This window comes from Fusarium oxysporum, chromosome 8 (genome assembly GCF_000149955.1).
Source record: "Fusarium oxysporum f. sp. lycopersici 4287 chromosome 8, whole genome shotgun sequence".
NCBI classification, from domain to species: domain Eukaryota; kingdom Fungi; phylum Ascomycota; class Sordariomycetes; order Hypocreales; family Nectriaceae; genus Fusarium; species Fusarium oxysporum.
The window spans coordinates 1,486,373-1,508,497 of NC_030993.1; the positions used below are offsets into that span (position 1 = coordinate 1,486,373).

The following is a 22,125-nucleotide window of genomic DNA, read 5'->3' on the forward strand; positions in this document are numbered from 1 at the left end:
ATGTCCATTTCACCGTCGTGCCAAAAGGGCTCGAAAAGTCTGGCACTTTTCGGCGTTACGTCATCGATTATGTAGTCGCAGTAAAGAAACGCCGGGCCATCCGGAGTGTTAGTTTATATGGATTTCGCTTGTATCGGAACCTCTTGTTCCTAAACAAAGAAATTTCTGATCTAGGCAGTAGGAAAACTTCCTCTTAGCGCCAGAAAGAAATGGGATGGGAGATCATCAAGAAAAGCTTGTTCACTCTGTGTCAGTACGTGTTAATACTTGAACCACACTCGGCGACACGTACTCCTCAGTGGATGGTGACGGAATGTGGGTTAATTTCTGCAAGGTACGGCGCAATAAGACAGGGGGGATGTGTTTCCAGGATTCGCGATCGATCTAGGTAGGGAGTTGGCAGCAGGTACCTTTCAGGTACTGTTTCTTTCGACGCCATAGGTAACTCTGAAAGTCCGCACATCGTTGTGAGCCTCAGAGATTGTTGAGCGATTCCCTGACCAAAGAAAGCCTTACAAGCTCCATCAGCAACTTTCGTCGCCAAGACAGATGAGGACTAGGACTAACCATTTTCTGCCAAGTAGCGGGCTGCTATCCAGCTTGGCGCTGCGGGAAGACAAGTTTAACCCCTGATGGCCCTGGCAATTGAGCCATGGCGACGGAGAAGACGCGTATCAAGGTCACTGCTCCGTGGGATGGGATTTGTAACTGGAGTTATTTTTGCTTGGAGATGGAACAACTCCATCTCTCTTCCGGCATAGAGTTTGAGGCGACGCCGATATGGTAAGACGGTTTCTTGAATTCTGCGTTATCTGGTTTGTATAGCTGTTGGTCGAACTACCTAGAAAGACAGTTCCCTAGAATCCTTTGCAGGACTTCAATTCAGGTATGGAGGAGGATATGCGATGCATATCGTATTTTGACGATAGGATGGGATTTACCTGACCGAAAGTTATTACAGCTGTCCAGTAACCTACTAACCTAATCAAGCAATGGCCGTTGAAACGAAGCACATACAATTCATCATAGACTGGCATGAGGTTGGTTTGTTTTAAACTCATTGCAGCCAGGAAAGCATGCCCACAGCACAGACATTCAATGTTTCGAAACCCACATCCAAGTCCAAGACTCTAGATTTTGTCAAAATATCTGATATACCTCCAACAACCAGTCAATAACTTTGCTCTTTGGATCGGCGTATAGCAAAGCCAATTGTTAGCTTCTTATTGTGTGAGATAGGAGGACAGCACATGGAAACGGAGGACTTTAAATTCCCGGTTGGTGGAAGGGTTTATTAACGATGGGGAACTGTTCCATTGAACTTACCCACTTGATTATACTTGGCTCCTCTGAGGCGCAGCATGTGGGATGCGTACATCGTGTTGTGTAATGCTCCACGGTGTTTGAACTTTACATAGGCTACATAGGTCACATCCTGTTGTTTGTTGGCAGCTCGGCAGGGTCGCCCTGCACTCTGAATGAGAGGGGTTTATCTTTGCATGTGCTTGTCTTGATACTAACTTTGGTGCACTAGTCAATACGATGTTTAAACCGCCAGATACACTAGGGTTTGCTAGGCATGATGGGTTCTTGATGCAGCCACCCATGTCAAGCAATTGTTTGATTACCATCCAACTCAAGGAGTTTTGATGTGAGCCTTGTGTCGTACTGCAGCCAGTGTTGGCTGTCCGACTATATAGTAGACTGGCATTATGGATCATGCCATGTGTGGTCTGCGTAGAATACAGCCAACTCTCATAGAAAGCTTGCACGAGATTGGAGTCAGGAGATCTATCGAGGCCCCAGGCCTGGGTATCTGGATATTCGGTTCATCATCAAACATAATTACCGGTCACCAACATCAATTTACCCGTCGTAGCGGCGTCAGATGGTCTGCTCCAATGTCAGCGCAACCCCGTGCCGCACCACGCGGATGTTAGGATGGATGATGCTGGTAGGGATCATGATAAGGAATTTGGACAACGGACGGTGATGGAAGGTGAGGGACAAGGGCAAAGTCGGGAAGATTTGGGTTTGGACAGATTGAGGGCCATCGAGTTAGGGTCCCATCTATTCGTACTAACCAAGCAATTGCTGGTGACTGACTTCTCGCTTCTGGGGTTTGCTTCGTATTCATTTGACTGTGCGTGATTGATTCCCCTCGTTTACTTCTCCCTTGACTGAACAGAAATTTCTCCTCTTCACCCTCTCTCTTTTTGAACATTGTAGATTCTGGTTTGCTGCATCAACGACCAACCGCAGCCGACGTGAGATTCGGTCTTTTTCCTTTTTAATCTTTCGGGTTGTGTGGCGTCTGGGGAACATTTGAACACCCAAGCTGAAAAGAAAGCGAGAGCGGAGACCAGACGACACGCGACGACAAAGCGAGCTACTCGATCCAAGAGAGAATAAATGCGAAACACAACGACCGAACGGAGAATCAGCGACGAATGAGACCGATATTTACAACAAGCAACATCGAGCATTAGTTCTCAAACTCTGGGGCATTGGATCCTAAACAGTTGGGTAATTTCGATATTTGACCGAAGTGTTTTCTTCTGAACGGACGAGAAAAAAAAAATCACACCAAGACACTTTGGAATTGAGTTCTTTGGATCTTTAGCGGCGGATCGCTTGATACCTGTCTACGGAGTACTTTCAACGGTAATCCGGCAGTCACTTCTGCAATCAATCATCAACTGGACTCGCTCTCTACGAGTACGGACTACGGAGGAGGATTTTAATTCAACCTTAAGCTTGCGCGTATTTTCCTCGTGGCATTGGGTCCTCAACTTCCGGCCGCTCCGCACCGATCCTCGTTAGCTCCAGCAACGTATCTCGAAACGAAGGTCTTCCGAGTCCCCCGTCCTCGTCACCATTCGTCACTGCTGCCACACCACTGGCCGGCCTATCCTTGAGTTGGGAATAATAATTCTATTGTGAGGGACAAAAGAGAAACAGTAAGTTGATTTTTGTTATTGTTGTGAAATGCTTGACCTGAAGCCTTCTGCGTTACTGCCCTGGTTCTCCAATTGAGTTTCATGGAGCAAGTGGACAGTCTCTGCTTCATCACGACTTCAAAGCCTTCTTCCATCCATCCCTTCATAACACGCCCCTCTTTCTAGCTGTCTCTGCCTATTCCCCAACCTGTTTGCCATTGGCATTTTTTTTCTGGGCACAGCAGAATCAAATACGGGGGTTTGCATTTTTTGGGGCGGCATTCCGTTTCTCAGAACCATATCCTCGCATTGCATTGCATTGCATCTCATCACACACGCACATGTCTGCCATGTAATTTGAGCCTCCCAACCACTGGCAGCTCATGATATCGTTCTCTTCCTTCAAACTACCTACAGTCGGACTGAGCCACTCCCGCATATCGTACATGCCGCCGCCTCCGGCCGGGGTCCCCCCTTGTCTTATTTTCCTTGTATCTAAGCCTCTCTTTCACATACCTGCTTGCTACATACGCACTTGTTGCTTTGCTTGTTGCTTGCTGTTTCGCTGGCCCCTTGCAAAGCTCGGCCCCCTTGGTTCTTGACTTGGCCTATCTTTGCTGGTCTGTTGTCCACTCGCATCTTGTCTTTCTCCCACACGCCTCCTCTCACTTTCCTCTTGTTAAAATTGTCTAGCCTCTCCAGAACATCTTGAACACCCCGGTCCCCAGAGAGATTACAGTGGTTGTCTCTGCCAAGTACACTTCAGGTAGGCACTGCACTACTTGAGTTTTCTCTCTCGGCGGCGCCTTACCCCCCCCTGCCACCTCAATTCAAATCGAGGCCCAATCATTCACGAGCCATATCATCATTTACAGGCGAAACACACAACACACCAAAGACCAAGCGACCCTCTCTTTCATCAACCCGAAGCTGATTAATTAAGTTAAGGCAACGCAGCACAGTTCAGCACCGGCCTACAGTGGTAAGCCTAGTCGATCGCAAAAGGGGACAATCGGGGGCCCGCCGTACTCGTACCGATAAATCCTCCTAGAGCCAAGTCCGCGCAGCTTCTTCCGCGCCCGCTGTGAGATTTCTAAGCTTGAACAAGGGCCCAATTCTTGTTGCAGCTTCTCAGCTCAGCCCACTCTCGCTCCTGCAGTCCGTCCGACTACAATCCCCAGACAATCTCCCACACCCAGTTTGGTGCACCGTCCACCGAGGCCATCTCAGCTCTCGTCCCACTCATCGCACTCACTACTGGCCGCTTGTAGATTTCTTGCTGCTTCATTGCCTATCGAAAGTTGACGCACGAGACGCCGCTGTACATCCCCCCTGGTACGCCATCCTGCCGCCTACGCCACGATTTAGGCCCTGTCGCTCGTTGATTCTACGGCTGGCTGTCACTATCACTGCCGTCTTCTCGCCCACCGACGCCTCGCTGGCCTCGTTCCCATTCGATAGCTTCCTTCTCCCGAGCCGCTACATGCACAATTGAGCTGCGCTATCGCCTTTGATCCTCGTCGCCCGCATCGCTACTCACAATAAACGGCAATCATCATCAGTTTGAGCTTATCCTTGCTTAGACAGGTACTTCCATCAGTCCCGATCTTGTTGTGTTGTGGTACCCAATATACGCCCCAAGACTACGGGTCCGTCGTTAGAAACCGCTCCGCTACACCCTCAGACTGGACCAGGCCACTATTCCACATTAGGACCCGCCAGACATTATGGCGCCTGTATCGCCCCGGCTCAAGATTCTATCAGGTTTGTCGTCTCTTCTCTTACAATTCTCCCTTCATACCTAGGTTTAGTTCACGCAGAAACCAGAGGTGGACGGTCGCGTCATTTCAGATCAACTGATCCCTCCCAATCCTTCATCAGTTGACACAATCTCTCTAAATCTTTTCTGTCTCTTGTCTACCTTTCACTCGTTTGTCTTGAAATCCTCACGTCAACCGTCAGGACGGTTGCTCGTGCAGCGTCCCACTCTCGTCGCTCATCATGGCCAACAGCGAGCTAATGTCAGTTTGTTCAGTGGGAGGCAATCCCGTCTCGGCGTTCCTATCATGGAGGCTCCAGGCCACCAACGCGTGTGATGTGACGCTCGTTTGGAAGTCTGGTTACGAGCATGTGGCACAATACGGTATCTCGTTCAAGTATGTGAACCAATGCGCTATGACTCCAACAATATGCTGATTGACAATCAAGATCCCCGATATTTGGCAACGAAAGATTCAAGCCTCGACATGGTACAGTTCAACAATCCCCTTGCTTTCGTCCAGCATGCTGAGATAACATTTGAAGTTGTTCGAAACCCTGAGGATGCCGCGAGCGCTCGAGAAGGCCCCTTCGATTATGTCGTACTCTGCGTCAAGGCGTTACCCGATGTCTACGATCTCGCCTCAGTCATTGACTCGGTCGTGACCCCCCAGCATACATGCATCATCGTCAACACAACACATACTCTCGGAGTCGAAGCTGCTTTGGAGGAGCGATTTCCTACCAATGTGGTCCTATCACTTGTTTCAGGTGCTGAGCTCACGCAACTCGGTCAGAGTGAATTTGAACATAAGGGCCCAGCAGATATCTGGATTGGTCCTGCTAACAACCCGAACAATATCCCACAAACCATCCAGGAGGACATGGCACAGGCCTTAGCCATGACACTTAGTTCTGGTCAAGTGGAATGCAAAGTCTCGCCAAATATCCGCCAGCAGCAATACGAGAGAGTAATAGGGTTTGTCTTTCATCTAAACGCCTTGAAACCCAACTAATTGACGTTGCAGTCCTATTGCGTTCCATCCGATTAGCGTTATCTTCGAAACTCCCAACCATGCCTCGCTTTTGGAAAAGGTTGGCGTTAGGGACATGGTATCGGAGGTCATTGACGAGTTGCTTCGTCTAGCTGATGCTAATGGATGCAAATTTGATCCCGATTTCAAGCAGAAGACGATCGATGAGATGTCCAAAGCTTCCGGGGAGAGCATAATGTGGCAGGATTACGTTGCTCGAAGGCCTATGGAGGTTGAGACGTACCTAGGATCGCCCGTCAAACTGGCTAGAGACTCGAATATTTCCCTTCCTCGTATCGAGACACTTTACTCGATTCTTCATAACCTTAATCTGGTCAACCGCAGCCGACCCAAACCTGGCGATCCGAACGCGAATATCATACCACCCGCCTCCCCCTCCGCGGCACCTGTGCCTCGAATGCCTTCGCAAAACAGCCATCGACCCATGATGAACGGTATGCCCAACGGAAATGGTATGCCCCCTCGCCAGCCCAGACCTCGGAACTCTTCCAACTTCAGCCAAGGCGGTATGCGCCGTGGACCACCTCCGATGAACGGTGGACCACCCAATGGTTATGGTCGACCTCCTCCGATGAATGGTCCTGGATCTCGTCAACCTTCAAGGAGAGGCTCATTAGAGGAGACTAACCTGGAGGAATTCTCTCATCTCGTTCTTTATGACGATATTCCTGAAGGTTCTGAGCCATCCGTCAGTGGTGACCCAGCAGACATTAATCTCAGAGAACGAGAGTTGGCTTTGCGGCAGCGTGAAATGGCAATTCGCGAACAAGAAATCCGAATGCGCCGTGGACCGCCTCCTGGCCCTCCCGGAGGCCCTGGACCTCGTCGTGGCCCTCATCCTATGCGCAACAGCAAGCAGGTGTTCGACGAAGACGATGATGATGACGACGATTACTTTGACCCTACTGCCAACCCTGCTCCTCCGCTGATCGATCCAGACAACTTCGATATGATGAGCGTTACATCGAGAAAAAACCGAAAAGCTCCAGGACCAAGCCCTGGCCAGTTTCGCCGTAATCCCGATGATATGCCGCCTCCTACACGAGGCGGCCGATTCAGGCCCAACTTCGGCCGCAATCGATCTTCCCAAGTTGGTCACAGCTCCATGACATCTGAAAACATCCTCGAAGACCCCCTCATGAGCTGCTCCTCGGATCGTTATGGATCCGTTGACCGTGGAGCGATGAACGCAGGCTCTCGAGCAAACTCACTAACAGCGTCAAGGCTTGACGAGATGCAGTACGGCCCAGGTCCCGGTGGACCTCCCGGGATGAACGGTGCCTATCCCCGGCGCGCCAGTCAGTCTCCCGGGAACCCTTATACTCCATCCATGCGCGGCGGTAGCCGACGGGGATCGCCTCCGGGTGGTTACGGTCCAGGCCCGGGCATGAATGGCCGACCATCACCCCCGGATGGTGTTCGCCAACCTGTCCCTCGTCACCCACCTGGTCACGGTAACTCAGTAGCACCACAGCAAGTTGAACAACATATTGGGGTGAGCGCCCTCCACCAAACTAAGCCTAGGAATGTTCGCAGTCTGACGGGTAGTGCGAGCGCCAGCGCGGGCAGTGGTGAATTTGATTCCGAACAATCTGCAAACAGCAGTCAAGGCAGCTTGCCTCCACGACCGCCAATCGGTGTGCGTTAGGACGCTCTCCACGGCGATAATATTCAACGGAGTACCTAGGACGTCAGGTTCCAACACACGGTCCCATATATGATGTCTGTCCAACAAGGCTTTGATATTCTTGTTTTCGCAGTTACGGAGTTCCGGACATGCTTTCTTCATCGCTTAAACGGGATCATTTATTTATCCCGTCGCGAAGCCTGGTTGAGGCCATGTGTACTACATCTATGCATCTGGCTTGAACAACTATACGACACACTTCGACGAGGACGGCCCTATTTCATTTTGTTTTTATTATACGCCCGAGTTCCATCGAAAACACGAAACGACACGACAAAAGTCAGAGTCACTTTGGACTATTCTCAGACACGACGTCTTTTTAATTATTCCTATCGACACAATCCGTACATACATTGAACAACCAAACAGAAGTAGTCTATCCTTGGTAATAATGCATTGGAATTGGGGATGATATACTGGTGCCTTTCAGCATATAATCGGCTCTCAGTTATTCAAGACTCTGTTCATGAGACGCCCGAGTCTTGGTTCTGCTTTGACATATTGGGACAGCCTCGCGCAAGGAAGAGACTTTCGGAGAACGCTAAGCCCGCCTCACAGAAGACAGGTTGGGACTGAATAATGAATGTGCCGGTGGGAAAACGAGGAAGTGGGTGGGTTAAGATCAAAGGCATTGCACCAGCTAAGCAAGTCTTTGTTTTTGATTGTTGAAGCGCCCTCCAGAAGTTTGCGTGGACATGTCATGAAAGGTCAAATGGACTTTGCAAATGAGGAGAGATCATGATAGGCATTGTTTTTCTTGGCGGGGTTACACAATCAAATTAGACTACGGATGGTTTCTTTTTCTGGTTAAATCTGTTCATCGCGAGACGTTGTGGAATGTGAATAGGAAAGCCATCCACGGCATTGGGAGAATTCCTATTGGAAATATACATAGATACGGAATAGTAGTATGGAAGAGAAAAGTGATGAAATTATGGCCAAGGATTTCTGCATCACCTTTGAGAAACCATTGATAACATAGACCGAACTATCTATCTACCTGAAGGACAAGTAAGATGCAGCCTGATAGTCAACAATATCCATTGCCCAATTCTCTTAGCATCCGGCAGAGAGCCACTTTACCACTGTATACCTCAACTCAATAGGCCAACAACAGCGTGGCCATCAAAGCTGAGAAAACAGCCATAGGTACATAGCCAGTTGTTCTTGTGCCAGCGTTAGGATCCTCACTACCTCCAGTGATATTCCTGGTGCGCAAACACAACAGCGAAGGCTGTAAAACATCGTCCAGGCTATATGTATCGGGGTCACGACGACCCCAGTTGATCATTACAGTCCAAACACCACGCACAGCATAGTCATATGCCTCCTCCTGGGTCATTGCATTGTATTTTCCAGCCGTTTGTGGGCGTTGGCTGATCAAGGTCTTTCCGCTTTCAAATTGACTCAGATTCGCCCCAGCTACATCACGGGTCAGTGTCCTTTTACTCGAACAGGTTGTGAAGCTATACTTACGAACTCCGCCATACGTTGGGCCATAGTCTTTATAATACTTCTCACATTTAACTGGCATATGTGGCAACATTGTGCACTTCTCGCCGTTCCAGTAGTATCCAGCTGCTTCTGCGTTCAAGGCCTCTAGGCAATCTTCGTCAAGGAACGAGCTGCAGTCTCCATCGTCGTGTTGTGCATCGTCAGTTGCTTCATCCTTCAGGCGACTGGGTCCCCAGAAAGCAATACACACATGCCAGTCTGAAGAGTTCGTACGACTGCTATTCAACGTTGGAACTCTCATTCCCTCTGGTGCTTGAACACTGATGTCGATGCCAGGATAAGGTGTATCGTCCCCAGGGTCGTCCGTAATATTGGCTACGCGAATGGTAGCCGTCCATCCATCAACGGTTTTGTTTGGCGGGAATCTTTCCGATACATTATACGCCTCAAATTTATATGTCCCAGTTGCGTTGGGGTTCTCAAAAGCAGATTGCCATGCTTGCTCGCTCATGTTACCAGGGCTTCCGCCCGTCCCGTATCGACCATCAAATGCGATGGCCGAGGAGGTCAAAGCAATGATTCGGAGAGCTGCTTTCATATTCGAAGACGGAGGCAAAGATGACACAACAAATTGAGTCTCAATTAAGCTTAAAATCAACTCAACCTGCTTGTGGGGGGCGGCTTGTTGTCTAGATATAGATACCTAGTATTTCGATCTGCGCTTGTCTCCAGAAGGATTTATCTAGTCGACACTGAGCCTTGGCTACTCAAGATCCTAACAGGCCCAGACTACACAACGGCTAGATCATCTGGCCATTTACGTACAGTTGGCAACCCACGATCCTCTGATCTACAGTCAATTCCTTCGCGCCGTAGACAAGCTGTACTGACCAAGTCGTTGTTGGCAGTTATGACGTCGAAGGAACAAAAGAAGTAGGATATTAAACCAGTAGGGATACAGCTGAAAGGTACATGGGGGCCTTTGTCGATCACCATGCTCTTCTAGGCTGCTAGGCAGACAGTATTCGCTCCTTAGTATTAAAATCCCTGAACATTGTTAGCATTCAGTTGTCAGCCCAAAGTCAACAAGGATCTTCTGGTGAAGGTCAACAGGGCTCCAAGACACCCTTTACCTGATCCGGGACATAATACATGTAAGGTAGGTCCGTAGGATATTCATCAGACCCATGTTTGCGACAAAACGCCGCGCAAGAAGAAAAGATTGGAGATAAATTGATAAGCGCAGTTGAATCATTAATGATTCAGTGTTGGCCCTTGAATACTGTAGGTAAGCTGTTGTTTGAACGTTGAAACAGACTGCTTCATACATATTGCTGAACCAATCAATAATTGTTAAATGCACGGGCCATTTTACCACTAGTATGGATCCATATTGTAAACAAACCCCAAATCACTGCCTTTCCCCAGGTATGTTCCATACCCTACCAACCTTGAACACCTACAAGTACCTAGGGTAGTTCAGGTAAGGTCAGCATAATTGCATCTCCAGAAGACTGCCTCGAATACACAAGCATACAACAAAAAAAGCCGTTGGTCCTTTTCTTTCTTACCCCGGAGTATTCCTTCTTCTGAGTTCCAGGAGGCGGGCGATCCTTCACTTACAAGAGAGTTCGCAAGTGGATTAGAAGTTCGGGGGAAACTTTACCACATCATATCCAACAAAGCAATGGCGACGCGGAACGTGAGCGGTTCACAGGTGCGACAGAGCATGGCCACTAGTGGAAGTGCTGTCAAGACACGACAACTCGTGAGTTCCCTCAACCCTTATTACATCACTATGGTAGTTATCAATCAACGCCTTTATCGTGTGACTTTGAGGACTCGGGTTGCATAGCGATCCTGTTCTAAATGAAAACGGCATTTGCTAATGGTCTCTTGCTTAACCTAGGCACAACTAAACTCTCAACTCGCACAGTTGTCATCAAATCTGTCCGACACCGAGAACTTGCTACGGATGACAAGTGTCCAAGCAGAAGCTATGCGTGGACTTGGTAGTTGGCATGGAGGTTTGTAAGTGTTTTCAATTTGGTGGACGGTGGTGGTGTATGTAGGGAACAGAGTCGCTGACTTGATGGATAGGTTCATGGCAGCAAGCAAGGTCTTGGGAGAGGAAAGTGTCAAAGAAGCTGGACAGCCAGGAAAGTAATAATCGACTAGTCAATCTGGAAGAGGCAGGAAAGGGATACTTTGACAAGGGATGGCGAGAATGCAGCATGAGTTATGTTCTATTAGGCGTATCGAAAATCGCTTTCAAACCGCTTTTGTCAAGAAGACGTCCTCTCAACAAGGGATTATGTTTCCAGCTGACTGATATGTAAAAAGCTTGGTAAAAGTATAGTATCTGATATGTGTTATAACGTCCTCCAGTGCTCCCGGCCTTAAGAATAAGGCCGGGTGACTTCTCAAAGGCCCTGGTCTATTGTCTATCGTCAGCATAAAAGTATGCTCTGAAGGGATGACAACCTCCAGCTAGAAACCTTGAACTACGATTGAGATAACGGAGAACACACATGTTTGAGCGAAGCGGAAACAGTGCAGTTTCGGTGTTCAATCATGTCCTAAACCAAGACTCAAGCAGCCTTTCCAGTCTCTGGCTCAAATGTGAGTTCTCTGGATACAACTCAAGTTGGGCTTGGTCCTTGAGGACGACGTCGGTCTATTCGTTGCTTGAACGACCTTGACTTTCTCTTGTTTTATTCAAGGTCCCGGCGTCTGACCTGGTGTCGGGATGGGCGTTTCGTGTGGTGTTGTCTGGGCAGTTGGCCCCTGTACTTTCGATTCATTGCTGCTATATTCTGTGCCTTCTTTGTGATGAAGCTTGCGCATGTGCTTCCGCTTTTGTCTCGGGGCACAGACTGGGTATCTCTTGACATTACCGCAAGTCTTGCAGTTGATGTTTAAAATATCAGCCCATGGCTTTCGCCCTCCTTTGCTCGCATTCTCCACGGTTGATGTACAGGTGTCGCCCTCGACTAGTAGAGTGTCGCAAAACTTGCAAATAGTTTGCTTCATAGCCGGACTTCGCCGTATTTGTGCTTTGAGAGTCACAGCTCGTAGGTCTGAAATGGCCTGACGAGACATATTCCTCAGTGCTCTTTCCTCGTTTCTTGTTTGAGGGGAAACACTGTGCCCATGGCTTGGGGTTGATGATTTTGCTGCAGCATCTTGCCCAGTTGAGGACTGTTTAGTAAGATATGAGGCAGCTTGATAAAGGTACGATGCTCTAGAATAGATGATGCGGTTCTGGACACCTTTTGGTTCCTTGCCTTTCGCCATTGGAACTTCTGAAATATTGAGGATTTTTGCTGGTTATCTTATAAAAGTGAAGTGCTTAATTCTTACCTCAAGGTACCTAGTTGTATGCTATACCAGTGCGTAGAGATGCCTAGCACTGTCTAGATCCGAGTCACGTGGTCGCGCTTCGCACGGGCCTCTTTAGCCAGCAGCGACCTTGCTTGCTCCCGCCTGCTTCTGGCACCTCCCTTCTCAGCCTCAACAAAGACTCTTTCAAGCCATCCTTGGAACGAGTATCCTGGTTCCCGACACATTTCCCCCATTCCACATCTTGAAAAAAAACATTTGATTCTCATTCTATCATCTTGACGGCACGCCTGCGCCGCATTTTCGACACCCTACGGCGACGCGACTCGAACGTAATCGCGTCAGACTCGTCATCGCAACTTCGCTGCAAAGAACAGCTTCTGCAATAGCTTCCGCATCAACCATCTAACTACCGGTAAATCTCGGTCAACATGTCTCACGAGGAAGATCTCATTGATTACTCCGATGAGGAGATCGGTGGTAACGAAACCACTGCTACCACCTCCAACGGCAAGAAGGGCGAGCTTGCTGCCGGCAACAATGTCGACAAGAAGGGCAGCTACGTCGGCATTCATTCCACCGGTTTCCGCGATTTTCTTTTGAAGGCTGAGTTAATTCGCGCCATCGGCGACTGCGGTTTCGAACATCCATCGGAGGGTCAGTCTTGATATTTTAATACCCTAAGTCATCATATCCCCTCCCTTCAAGCGTTCGTCCATCTCGCAAGCAAGAACAAATGGCCACTTTTTTTTCGCAATCGTCATTTTCGTCATCGTCGGGGCGGTCAAGGCTGGATCTGAGAGACGGTCCGTATCCGGGCGGAATAAGACCACTGGTGAGAGACGTGGTTCTCCGCAAAACCACAGCACTGTTGTCACAATTATCACGCGTAAGCGGATAATATGTCAATCGTTGTCGCGAACGGATTCTTCTGGTATATACGAGGGCAAAACAAGGAAAACGCGAGACACCAAGAAATTTCTTGGTGCTCCTAGGCTATGGTTGCTTGTGCAACCATTCGGCCTCTGAGCCCTAACCTCGCGTCGATATCAAACTATTCCAAATCCATACCAATGGAAAATGCGAGAATACAATGGCTAAGCTGCGACGATGGACGGACACTTGAGATTACACCCGTCGTTCGTTGCTTCTTAGAAACCCACTCTAACATCGGTTCGGTCGACAGTTCAACAAACCTGTATCCCCCAGGCACTCCTCGGTGGTGATATCATCTGCCAGGCCAAGTCTGGTCTAGGAAAGACAGCTGTCTTCGTTCTCGCTACCCTTCAGCAGGTCGAGCCTGTGAACGGAGAGGTCTCCGTCGTTGTTATGTGCCACACCCGAGAGCTGGCTTACCAGATCCGTGACGAGTACAACCGTTTCAGCAAGTACATGCCCGATATCAAGACCGGTGTGTTCTATGGTGGAACTCCCATCAAGACCGACATGGAGACACTCAAGAATAAGGACACTTGCCCTCACATCATCGTGGGTACTCCTGGACGTCTTAAGGCCCTCGTTCGTGACAAGGCCCTACGTCTGGGCAGTGTTCGCATCTTCGTGCTTGATGAGTGTGACAAGATGCTTGATCAGCCTGGTGAGTCTCGCTCATGCAACCAACTTTTAACGTACGCTAATGGCTTCAGATATGCGTACGGATGTGCAAGATGTTTTCCGCGCTACGCCTCCTCAGAAGCAGGTTATGATGTTCTCGGCCACCTTGTCCGAGGAGGTAAAACCTATTTGCCGAAAGTTCATGCAGAACCCGACCGAGCACTACGTCGACGAGGACACTAAGCTCACTCTTCATGGTCTTCAGCAGTTCTATATCAAGTTGGAAGAAAAGGAGAAGAATCGCAAGCTCAACGAGCTCTTGGATGAACTCCAGTTCAACCAGGTCATTATTTTCGTCCGTAGCACTGTTCGTGCCACTGAGCTTGACAAGCTCCTCAGGGAGTGTAACTTTCCTTCTATTGCCGTCCACTCTGGCGTCAGTCAGGAAGAACGGTGAGTTACCAAGTCATTGAATGTTGTGCTTGCTTCTAATATAATCTAGTATTCGTCGCTACAAGGAGTTCAAGGAGTTCAAGAAGAGAATCTGCGTTGCTACCGATGTCTTTGGACGAGGTATTGATATTGAGCGTATCAACCTCGCCATCAACTACGACTTGTCCAACGATGCCAGCTCCTACCTGCACCGTGTCGGTCGTGCTGGACGATTCGGTACCAAGGGATTGGCCATCTCGTTCGTCAGCACCGACCAAGACCAAGAGGTGCTTAAGGAGATCGAGAAGCGATTCGAAGTCGCCCTTCCGTATGTTGCTTCCCTTCTCTTCTCTTCATTGTTCCAGTGACTAACAGTATCCAGTGAATTCCCCAAGGAGGGTGTCGATGCCAGCACTTACATGGCCTCTTAAAGGGCTGGATGAGATGGTGGTTTCCACTGCAACAAATGGTGAACGCCTTGCGCCGCTGTAGGCCGTTGGTGAGAAGCTAGGAAATTGATGTTGAAAGACTGAGGCGGCGAAGGGCAAAAGTTGCAAACGATTTCATCTTGGTCAATTGTATTCGTTAATTTTTTTCAATGGATTCGTATTACGATGCTCGTGTTTTATAAGCAGCCTAGGCTGTTCCCTGAGCGAAAAGTGTGCCACTTGCCCACATATTGCGAACCCCGACGACCTGCAAATTTAGCTACACTGTAGGTCTCGCGTAACTACCGTGCCTTGAGGTTGACTCACCTGCTTTGACCTGTAGCTTCACGACAATGATCAGGCGGTTCAACACGTATTCATAGCTTGGCTACGTTTGTGACTGAAATAAGACGTGTCGGGAACTGAGATGTGATGCCTCTCGGCGTAAGTGAGTTCAGCCAATAAACTATATAGGTAGTTTAGACATCATTTCCAGTTTACCGCGCTGATACGTAGAATGAAGGGGGAGTGCAGCATGGTACACAAAGGTGGTGTATATTGAGGGCGGCCTGTAGCAATTTCTTCGCTACAATCAAAATCTTCGTGACATGAATCACATATTCTCGTCGACTTTCAACCTTCCCGTGGTGTTTACAGTGGTATTATACGGACCGCAAGGTCAGTAGCTGTCCTGCTGGCACTTATTCCTCCACAGGTTGATAGCAGAGACATGCCGTCCTCGCGACAGCTTGACTGGTTCGGCGACGTGCCTAGCAGACTCAGCTTGTTGCCATCATATTCGAGATCATGCAATCATCGCTGCTTTTTCCGTGAACCTCCTGTTAAGATCAGCGGCTCAGCTTATCTGGTTGTGGTATAATTGCGATCCCCTGTATGCGTTCGGCTACAGCATGTACCTCAGGTGCCCAGAGAACATTCGACAGGTTTCGATAACACTCCCATTTCCAAGTCACCCTTCAGCATGCAAATTATTTGGTTCGTGGCTTGACAGTCAAGAAGCGATATCGGCTTCCGACTTCATACATAGTAGTTGGTAACTCAGTTCAGGCGTGTCTTGTGGCTTCTTGAATAATGCCTCTGGATACAATCCGGTATTCACGATTCGGCACAACAAAGTACGATGAGACTTGCCTCGTTAACTTTAATTGACAGGCCCAAGCACTTCTGATTTGATATGCACAGCGTGTGGCCAGGACATGCTGCAAGGCCAGGGCGGGTTGGAGACATGGACGTAGCTAGGCAGTCACGTTCTCGAGCATGGAAGTTGTCTATCTAAGCGCGTTCGAGATCTGACGGTGAAGGAGTTGAGGGCATGGGTCAGGGGTCTTGTTAAGGGACTGAGAAGAAATGTGTTTTTCGGCTACCACAGTAGCTCCCGAATATATTGACCACTTCGAATACGTAGGCTGTAATAGTACCTCGCAAAGCACCGCATGGTCGTAACCATACACTGCCATACGCACGTAGTAACAAGTAGTTTCTTACACACATTTGGAAGATGGGAGTTTCCGTGGAGCGGCCGGGGCCCCGAAGTTGCCGGACTGGGGGCCGGAATGTGGGGGGCGGGCTTGGCAAAGGGTTCACTCACTGTTCGAGGCCTTGGTAAGTGGGCGGTATCTGGCTGGTTGGGACCGAGGACGACGCGAACAGAGAAGGCGACTGTATTCGGTAAATCCCATTGTTTCTGTAATAAACCTTGGGTCCCGTGAGGGGCTCCCTCCTGCGGTGCGTCATGACATCTGTACTCAGCCATCCAACCGAAGCTGAGGCCTAGGCGGCGGTGCAACCTACACGCAACATGAATCACTTCGCCCTTCACAAGAATAGAAGAGGGTTGTGGAGCAAGCCTTGCTATCCACCTTTCGATGTGACCAGGCAGCCCAGGCATGTATGTATGTATGTATGTATGTGTATTTTTCGTCTGGGTGGCTGTAACGAAGCCAAATCTCCTACTGGAGCAAAAGACGTGCTGAGCTAGCTAGGTACAGGATACCCCGCTTCCTTCACCATCCAGCATACCAATGGCACAAAAGGTGCTGTATTTCTCAAGCCCGTCACCCGTCAGCGGGTTCGAGGGCAATCTATTGTCGAACTTTTTCCACCGACCAGAATTCTCTCGCGCATCACTACATCTGCTGACGCAGTCCACAATCTCCAGTAACCAAGTTGTAGCTCGTAGTCGACTGTCGCGGCGGCAGGGAAAAACCTCGGGAAGGGATCAGAGGCCGACGGTGCGGCTTGCCTTTAAAGGAGAAAAACCCATCGCAATCGGCGTCGTTGATCGGAAGGATGTCGCTACGAATGCCCGGGGCATCGCCCTCCGATATCTAAGGCGTTCTGGTTCTGAGGTGCCGCCATTAGATCCGACAAAGGTGTTGTCAGAGAAGGCGAACTCTCCAAAATTCCTTCTCTGAAAACTGCTGTTAGGGAGCCGATAGCGTCCCCGCAGTTTTTGTGTGGTCGCGTGGCCTGCAGAAAATCCCGCTCCTAGCACCGCACTAACAGTGCGTGCCAAGAAAGAATTTTTACAGGAGAGAGAGTTGAGGCAGCCCAGGCATGCTAAACACTTTTTTTTGTCTAGGGTAGGGCAGCCTAAGTTTCCTCAAACGTGACGTAGAATATTATACATATACCAGCTTATGAATGAGGTACAGTAGCTACGCCAGTCCCCCGAGACGTTGGTGGTCTCGAGAGGCAAGCCAGTGCATCTTTACGGTTCTCGAACTTACTATGTGTGTTACTGTGGTGTCCGTTTGATGTCTTGAAAGAACAGGACTGGCAGCACTGAGTCACAGTAAATGGGCCAACCACAACGTGCATGGGTAAGGTAAGTGGAGTTTCGGTCGTTGAGAGTTCGCAGCTTCATCAGCACACAGAAAAAGTGTACGTTGAGATAATTGTACAGTGATCACGTTACGAGCGGGAGCACGATGCTCGCGGCGTGCCCTGATTGATCCTTCTAGCGATGATACTATGTAAGTGACGAATGCTCGAAAGTTCAAATTGCTACTGCAATGCATGAACAGGTTACCTGAGAGCAATGAGCCATGTCCATGCCCGCCCGGATCTGTTAAGGATCCGGTGACCGAACGGGTCCCGTTTCTGAACCGAGGAGGACCCTGCTGAGGTAATGATTCGTACAAGCTCGATGATGCGCAATGAGAAGAACAACACAATATGCTAGTGGAGTGTCGTACGGCGGACCATAGAGCTCGGTACATGCGATTTTGAGTCGGGACTTCTGGCGAATAACAAAGAAATTGGAATCTGTTAAGGGGCTGGTAGCGCGCCGCCACTTGGTGGGCGCACGAGCCGGATGAAGGAGCATTCATCATGTCCAAGGACACCGAGTACGTGACTGAAAAAAGGATCGTGTTTCACCATCAGCAGATACATCACAGAGGAGAAGAAGTACCCGAAGAAAAGAAGAAACCACGCTCACGCTCACGCTCACGATGTGCAGCTGATGAGGAGTTGTGTAAGCACCTGTGGGACCAGAATCATGATGGCGGTGTCTGTAATCAGCCTTCCCATGATGGGCTCGAATGAAGGGAACACCAGTCATTGCACAGATGGAACGAGAGAGATTTTCGAGGTCGCACACGTGGTGACAGTATTATCACAAAGAAGCCAGCAATTTCGACGACCAAGCTCATCAAACTTAGCTTGTTGATTTGATCGAGTCAACTGGCAACCGTAGCCCAACAAGGCTTGGTGAGCCAAGATTGACACAAACAGAAGGACAGGATTCTCCATGGACACCACATTGGCGACTGTATGATTGTGTCAAAGTAAATGTGTCTTTGCACTGCATGATATCGTTTGAGGCTTATGCTTTTGCAGCGGACAACAACCCGAGTTACAGAGTCACGATGTTGGTGTTGGATCACTACTAAAGCCAGGTATTTGAGGTATAAGCATCCACCTCGGATGACTGTATCGGAACCGTTCAAAGGACTTAGGTCATTATGGGATGGCTAGATTCCCTATAGATGTTCGATCAACAAAAGTCGAGGGACAATGGCGAGACCTTCTACAGTAGATCATGTGTAAGGGTGAGGGGAACAGGAGCCTTGAATTGCCTGTGACAAACACCAGACACGGTAAAGGCCAGAGGCGACACCGGACTTCAACATGCGCTCAATGGTTGTGATGCGATAGGGACTAGATAGAACTTTATAATTTGTCAATCCCGTAAATGCCTCTCGTTCCGACAGGTGTGCCACCGCATTTTAGTAGCAAGATACTATGTACATACATAGCGGGTTTTTTATTGATGCTGATGAAAGTGAACAGACGCCAAGTTTTGAAGAAGAGATCTCGGATTCTGCTAACAGACTTTATGTTCTGAGGCGAGACAAATCCAGACCAATCATTTCCACACACACATTTATACAATCGATTCTTTCGAGATTTGTGTGAGACAGGCTTCTTTCCATTGGGCAGATTGTTCGGCTTTCATTGAATGCTTCTGTGAAGGAAGCTACAGCGCAGCTTCGAAGAGCTGAGTGAACGATGACCGGGCAACATCTTGGCGACAAGTATAGTCCGTACATTTGCCAAATGAGAACCGAACAACCCCTCTCTTGGCCATATTGTAACCATCATCATGAAATATACCAGATTTACCAATACTCATGAAGTGGTGGCGGACAAGACGGAGGTGTGCACTATCAAGAGCTGAGGAGAAGAGTCATCACGCACTCGGGCCAAGTTTTTGAGGGCTATGCTCCCACCCAAAAAGGCAAAGGGTTAAAGCGAAGCACTGGCTGTGAAGATTCAGCTCAGTACCATTTAATTTAGCATCATGGCCAGTAATCAGCAGCGGTCGGGTGCTTCTCAGGAAAGCTTTAGGTTTCATTATGTGTAAGGCCAAGAGTTCAGAAGTATATCAGGGGCAACCGTGTAACAACTGACTGATCCCAGAAGAAGATGACGAAAACCTAAAACGAGTATGGCTTCTTCAATTTCGAGCACAGGCAGTCGACAGCTCAGTCAAGAGTCAAGGAACCAGAAAGGGTTGGTACGGTGACCAGGGTGGTCGGGACGGCAGGGATACGCGAGACGCACGAACCTGGCTGGCGTGCTAATCAAGTGAAGTGTTCAAAGATGAGGTGAGTCAAATCGAAGTCGTTGGTCATCGTCACGTAGCTCGATACCTACCTCGCTACATAGCAATAACCTGACGAAAGCTGCAGCAGAACAGAGCACCATTATTGACAAGGCTCCATTCGAGTTCATGATGATTGCATGAAGGAAGACCTGCGTCGTGCTTGTTCTCATGTGAGGCCCATCTAGCAGGCAAAGACCAATGTAGACATAGATACATACAGCAGGCCTCTTAAACTTAACGATGAATCACGCGTTAGCGATAAGTCAACCTCATCCTTCTCCTCACCGTACGTGGACCTTCGATGCCAGGGAAACAGAAATCCGTGGATGCCTTGAGGCCCTGATCAAGACTCAAAGTCCGGGAGGTGGAGGTGGATGGCGCCGTGGAAAGGGTGGATGGTGGAGGGGAAGACACGCGCTGTTAAATATCGAGGACCAATAAGGCGACGCCAAAAGGCAGACACGCTTTTGGGCCCATCGTGGAAGGCCACGAATGTACAGAATGCGCGATCGATACACAGTATCGCACGGAGCTGGAAAAGAGGGGCTTCTCGTCGTCCAGTGTGAGATGGCAGGGCAAGATTAACCAGCCCACTGACTGGCTGAAGCGCCTACAAGGGGCTCGGTTGTACAGTACGAATATCTCTTACAGACACTTCTGCCAGGTACAGTACCTCACGCGCTGCCCAATCTTGCAGCGCGCCGTAGGTACCGACGCTCAACTCGCCTCTCCTCCTGGTCTTGCTCACGCTTTCGTTCTCCCAGGCATTCAAAACTATGCCATAGCCCGCTGCTGCCATCTCCCGCCTTTTCCCCCTCCCCCCATCGAACAGCATCATCGCCATAATGTTCGATTTCGTCCTCTGAATCCGTCCCCAAGCGACTCTCTGAAGTCTGCTCTGGATCGTGTACATCTCCACTCTCCACGGCGTCTTGTCTTCATCTTTGTTGTTGTTTTGATCTTGGTAATCTCCTCTCAAAAACTTGTTCCAACCTTACTCAAACCGTACCTCTCTCAGTCAGGCCGCAGCGGCATTCACTTGCACTCTGCGACTTTTCACTCAGACTCACTCACTCTCTTTGCCGCCTGACGCTGCAAAGAGTCACACTTTGGCCTTGCCTACAAATTCCAGCACAGCACTGCCTAGCTCCAGCCCAGCCGAGTCCAGCCCAGCCAAGCCCAGCCGAGCCTAAAAGGTCGTCCACTCGAGGGACCAACCTTGCCTCCCCCGGCCTTCGCCCGCACCCGTCCCATACTCTCTAGGCAAGGATTATTGCCTTCTATCAGTGAGGTGATTCCACGGAGAAGTGTCCTGTCTGCCACTCGAGTCACTCTTCGTGTCAGTCTCCGGACTCGCTGTATTGCTCACTTGCCCGTGGCCTCTATCACCATCCCATTTCCACTTTCACTCATCTATCATCATTTCCTTCCTGTTCGATTCACTTGCTTCAACCACTTTTCTTTTGCCCCCCCTGTTACCGTTTCTCCGACCCTATTTCTGTCACCTGTACGATTTCCCCGTTCACTGTCATTCCCCTGCCAGGCTGCAACCCGCTATCAGTTCCTTCGCCACACTCACAGTGACGAACCTCCTGTTAGTCATCCTTGTACCGAACCAGGCACAGGCTACCACCGCGCACACACTCTAAAACGCTCTCTCCGAGATCGCCAGTTGGCTTACACCTGCCACACGCCCCCGCCGCTTTTGCTCAGAATTGCCACCGTGCAAAACCAGAAGAGTCACATCCCACCACGCAGGCTGCCACCGACTCAACGCCTCACTCGCCCCTTAGGCCACTTAAGCAAGAGTCACCCTCTTTCGGCCATCTAATAAACCCTTCACCACCTCTTTCAGGTCATCTCATCTTCAGCCACACCTTCAACAGTACCTTGCATAATCAACTAACACCGACTTGATCTCTATTAATTCTCAACCTCCGAAATTGATTTCCACTATTCGATCGCCCTGATGGTAGCCTTGTTCTAAGACTACCATTCGCTTCCAACCTCACTCGAGATTTGAAGCATTGCCGCAATGCCTGCTGAAAAAACATATCTTATTCCTGTCGCCGTCTCCGCTTCGTCCTCCGGTCTCATCGTTTGTGTTATCAAGTCGCTTTTGCACTTTATTGTCTAGAAGCTCTCTGAAAACACGACCAAGGATATACCTCGAAGCAGCACTTACACGCGCTGCAACGGAGTATCGTTACTCGATTTTGACCCGCGAATTCATCGGCAAACCACGATCTGATTGGTGGCTTAGCCGTAGACGGCGACTGGACAACCCCCTGAATTGAATGCAGTTCAGGATCCTTTTATTCACTATTCAACATGATGTGCG

At 49.4% G+C, this 22,125-nt stretch overlaps 7 protein-coding genes across 33 annotated transcripts; 3 read left to right on the forward strand and 4 right to left on the reverse strand.

Annotated features, from left to right (window-relative positions):
• Positions 1-790: 790 nt before the first annotated feature.
• FOXG_03135 (alcohol dehydrogenase) lies at positions 791-8,819 on the forward strand. Of its 22 annotated transcripts, none has more exons than XM_018380689.1 (7): positions 1,611-2,960; positions 3,633-4,703; positions 4,975-5,095; positions 5,148-5,188; positions 5,244-5,676; positions 5,726-7,247; positions 7,313-8,819. In XM_018380689.1, exons 2-7 carry the CDS (start codon positions 4,667-4,669, stop codon positions 7,325-7,327), a joined length of 2,169 nt encoding a protein of 722 aa, XP_018237022.1. In that variant the 5' UTR covers positions 1,611-2,960; positions 3,633-4,666; the 3' UTR covers positions 7,328-8,819. The 22 variants fall into 22 exon arrangements, with proteins under 22 accessions (XP_018237028.1, XP_018237017.1, XP_018237016.1 ...); XM_018380690.1 differs by having other exon boundaries at positions 3,883-4,703; XM_018380691.1 differs by having other exon boundaries at positions 3,888-4,703; positions 7,313-8,490.
• FOXG_18487 (uncharacterized protein) lies at positions 4,108-4,227 on the reverse strand (the record flags this gene model as incomplete). Its single annotated transcript, XM_018398577.1, has 1 exon — positions 4,108-4,227. One exon carries the CDS (start codon positions 4,225-4,227, stop codon positions 4,108-4,110), a length of 120 nt encoding a protein of 39 aa, XP_018237031.1.
• Positions 8,350-10,175, reverse strand: FOXG_03136 (uncharacterized protein). Of its 2 annotated transcripts, XM_018380707.1 has the most exons (3): positions 10,028-10,175; positions 8,916-9,941; positions 8,350-8,861 (listed from the first exon to the last, which is right to left on the reverse strand). In XM_018380707.1, the coding sequence occupies exons 2-3, from the start codon at positions 9,490-9,492 to the stop codon at positions 8,539-8,541; spliced, it is 900 nt and encodes a 299-aa protein (XP_018237033.1). In that variant the 5' UTR covers positions 9,493-9,941; positions 10,028-10,175; the 3' UTR covers positions 8,350-8,538. The 2 variants fall into 2 exon arrangements, with proteins under 2 accessions (XP_018237033.1, XP_018237032.1); XM_018380706.1 differs by having other exon boundaries at positions 8,916-10,175.
• A 144-nt stretch (positions 10,176-10,319) lies between these two features.
• FOXG_18488 (uncharacterized protein) lies at positions 10,320-12,225 on the forward strand. Of its 2 annotated transcripts, XM_018398578.1 has the most exons (3): positions 10,320-10,662; positions 10,804-10,925; positions 10,995-12,225. In XM_018398578.1, the coding sequence occupies exons 1-3, from the start codon at positions 10,582-10,584 to the stop codon at positions 11,059-11,061; spliced, it is 270 nt and encodes an 89-aa protein (XP_018237034.1). In that variant the 5' UTR covers positions 10,320-10,581; the 3' UTR covers positions 11,062-12,225. The 2 variants fall into 2 exon arrangements, with proteins under 2 accessions (XP_018237034.1, XP_018237035.1); XM_018398579.1 differs by having other exon boundaries at positions 10,330-10,662; positions 10,804-11,323.
• FOXG_03137 (uncharacterized protein) lies at positions 11,088-12,248 on the reverse strand. Its single transcript, XM_018380708.1, has one exon. The coding sequence runs from the start codon at positions 12,189-12,191 to the stop codon at positions 11,613-11,615; it is 579 nt and encodes a 192-aa protein (XP_018237036.1). The 5' UTR covers positions 12,192-12,248; the 3' UTR covers positions 11,088-11,612.
• Positions 12,249-12,386: 138 nt separating this feature from the next.
• Positions 12,387-14,963, forward strand: FOXG_03138 (ATP-dependent RNA helicase SUB2). Of its 4 annotated transcripts, XM_018380709.1 has the most exons (5): positions 12,387-12,893; positions 13,423-13,833; positions 13,883-14,243; positions 14,293-14,550; positions 14,605-14,963. In XM_018380709.1, the coding sequence occupies exons 1-5, from the start codon at positions 12,668-12,670 to the stop codon at positions 14,651-14,653; spliced, it is 1,305 nt and encodes a 434-aa protein (XP_018237037.1). In that variant the 5' UTR covers positions 12,387-12,667; the 3' UTR covers positions 14,654-14,963. The 4 variants fall into 4 exon arrangements, with proteins under 4 accessions (XP_018237037.1, XP_018237039.1, XP_018237038.1 ...); XM_018380711.1 differs by having other exon boundaries at positions 12,387-13,833; XM_018380710.1 differs by having other exon boundaries at positions 14,293-14,963.
• A 5,431-nt stretch (positions 14,964-20,394) lies between these two features.
• Positions 20,395-22,125, reverse strand: FOXG_18489 (uncharacterized protein; the record flags this gene model as incomplete). Its single annotated transcript, XM_018398580.1, has 1 exon — positions 20,395-22,125. The coding sequence occupies exon 1, from the start codon at positions 20,695-20,697 to the stop codon at positions 20,395-20,397; it is 303 nt and encodes a 100-aa protein (XP_018237041.1). The 5' UTR covers positions 20,698-22,125.

Coding starts and splice junctions, on each gene's coding strand:
- FOXG_03135 (XM_018380684.1), top strand. CDS start 4,667: ATGGCGCCTGTATCGCCCCGGCTCAAGATTCTATCAG. Junction 5,096..5,147: donor CAATACGGTATCTCGTTCAA/GTATGTGAACCA, acceptor TTGACAATCAAG/ATCCCCGATATTTGGCAACG. Junction 5,677..5,725: donor CAATACGAGAGAGTAATAGG/GTTTGTCTTTCA, acceptor TTGACGTTGCAG/TCCTATTGCGTTCCATCCGA.
- FOXG_03136 (XM_018380707.1), bottom strand. CDS start 9,492: ATGAAAGCAGCTCTCCGAATCATTGCTTTGACCTCCTCGGCCATCGCA. Junction 8,862..8,915: donor CCCAACGTATGGCGGAGTTC/GTAAGTATAGCT, acceptor CCCGTGATGTAG/CTGGGGCGAATCTGAGTCAA.
- FOXG_18488 (XM_018398578.1), top strand. CDS start 10,582: ATGGCGACGCGGAACGTGAGCGGTTCACAGGTGCGACAGAGCATGGCC. Junction 10,663..10,803: donor CTGTCAAGACACGACAACTC/GTGAGTTCCCTC, acceptor TGCTTAACCTAG/GCACAACTAAACTCTCAACT. Junction 10,926..10,994: donor GGTAGTTGGCATGGAGGTTT/GTAAGTGTTTTC, acceptor CTTGATGGATAG/GTTCATGGCAGCAAGCAAGG.
- FOXG_03137 (XM_018380708.1), bottom strand. CDS start 12,191: ATGGCGAAAGGCAAGGAACCAAAAGGTGTCCAGAACCGCATCATCTAT.
- FOXG_03138 (XM_018380709.1), top strand. CDS start 12,668: ATGTCTCACGAGGAAGATCTCATTGATTACTCCGATGAGGAGATCGGT. Junction 12,894..13,422: donor TTTCGAACATCCATCGGAGG/GTCAGTCTTGAT, acceptor TTCGGTCGACAG/TTCAACAAACCTGTATCCCC. Junction 14,244..14,292: donor GGCGTCAGTCAGGAAGAACG/GTGAGTTACCAA, acceptor AATATAATCTAG/TATTCGTCGCTACAAGGAGT.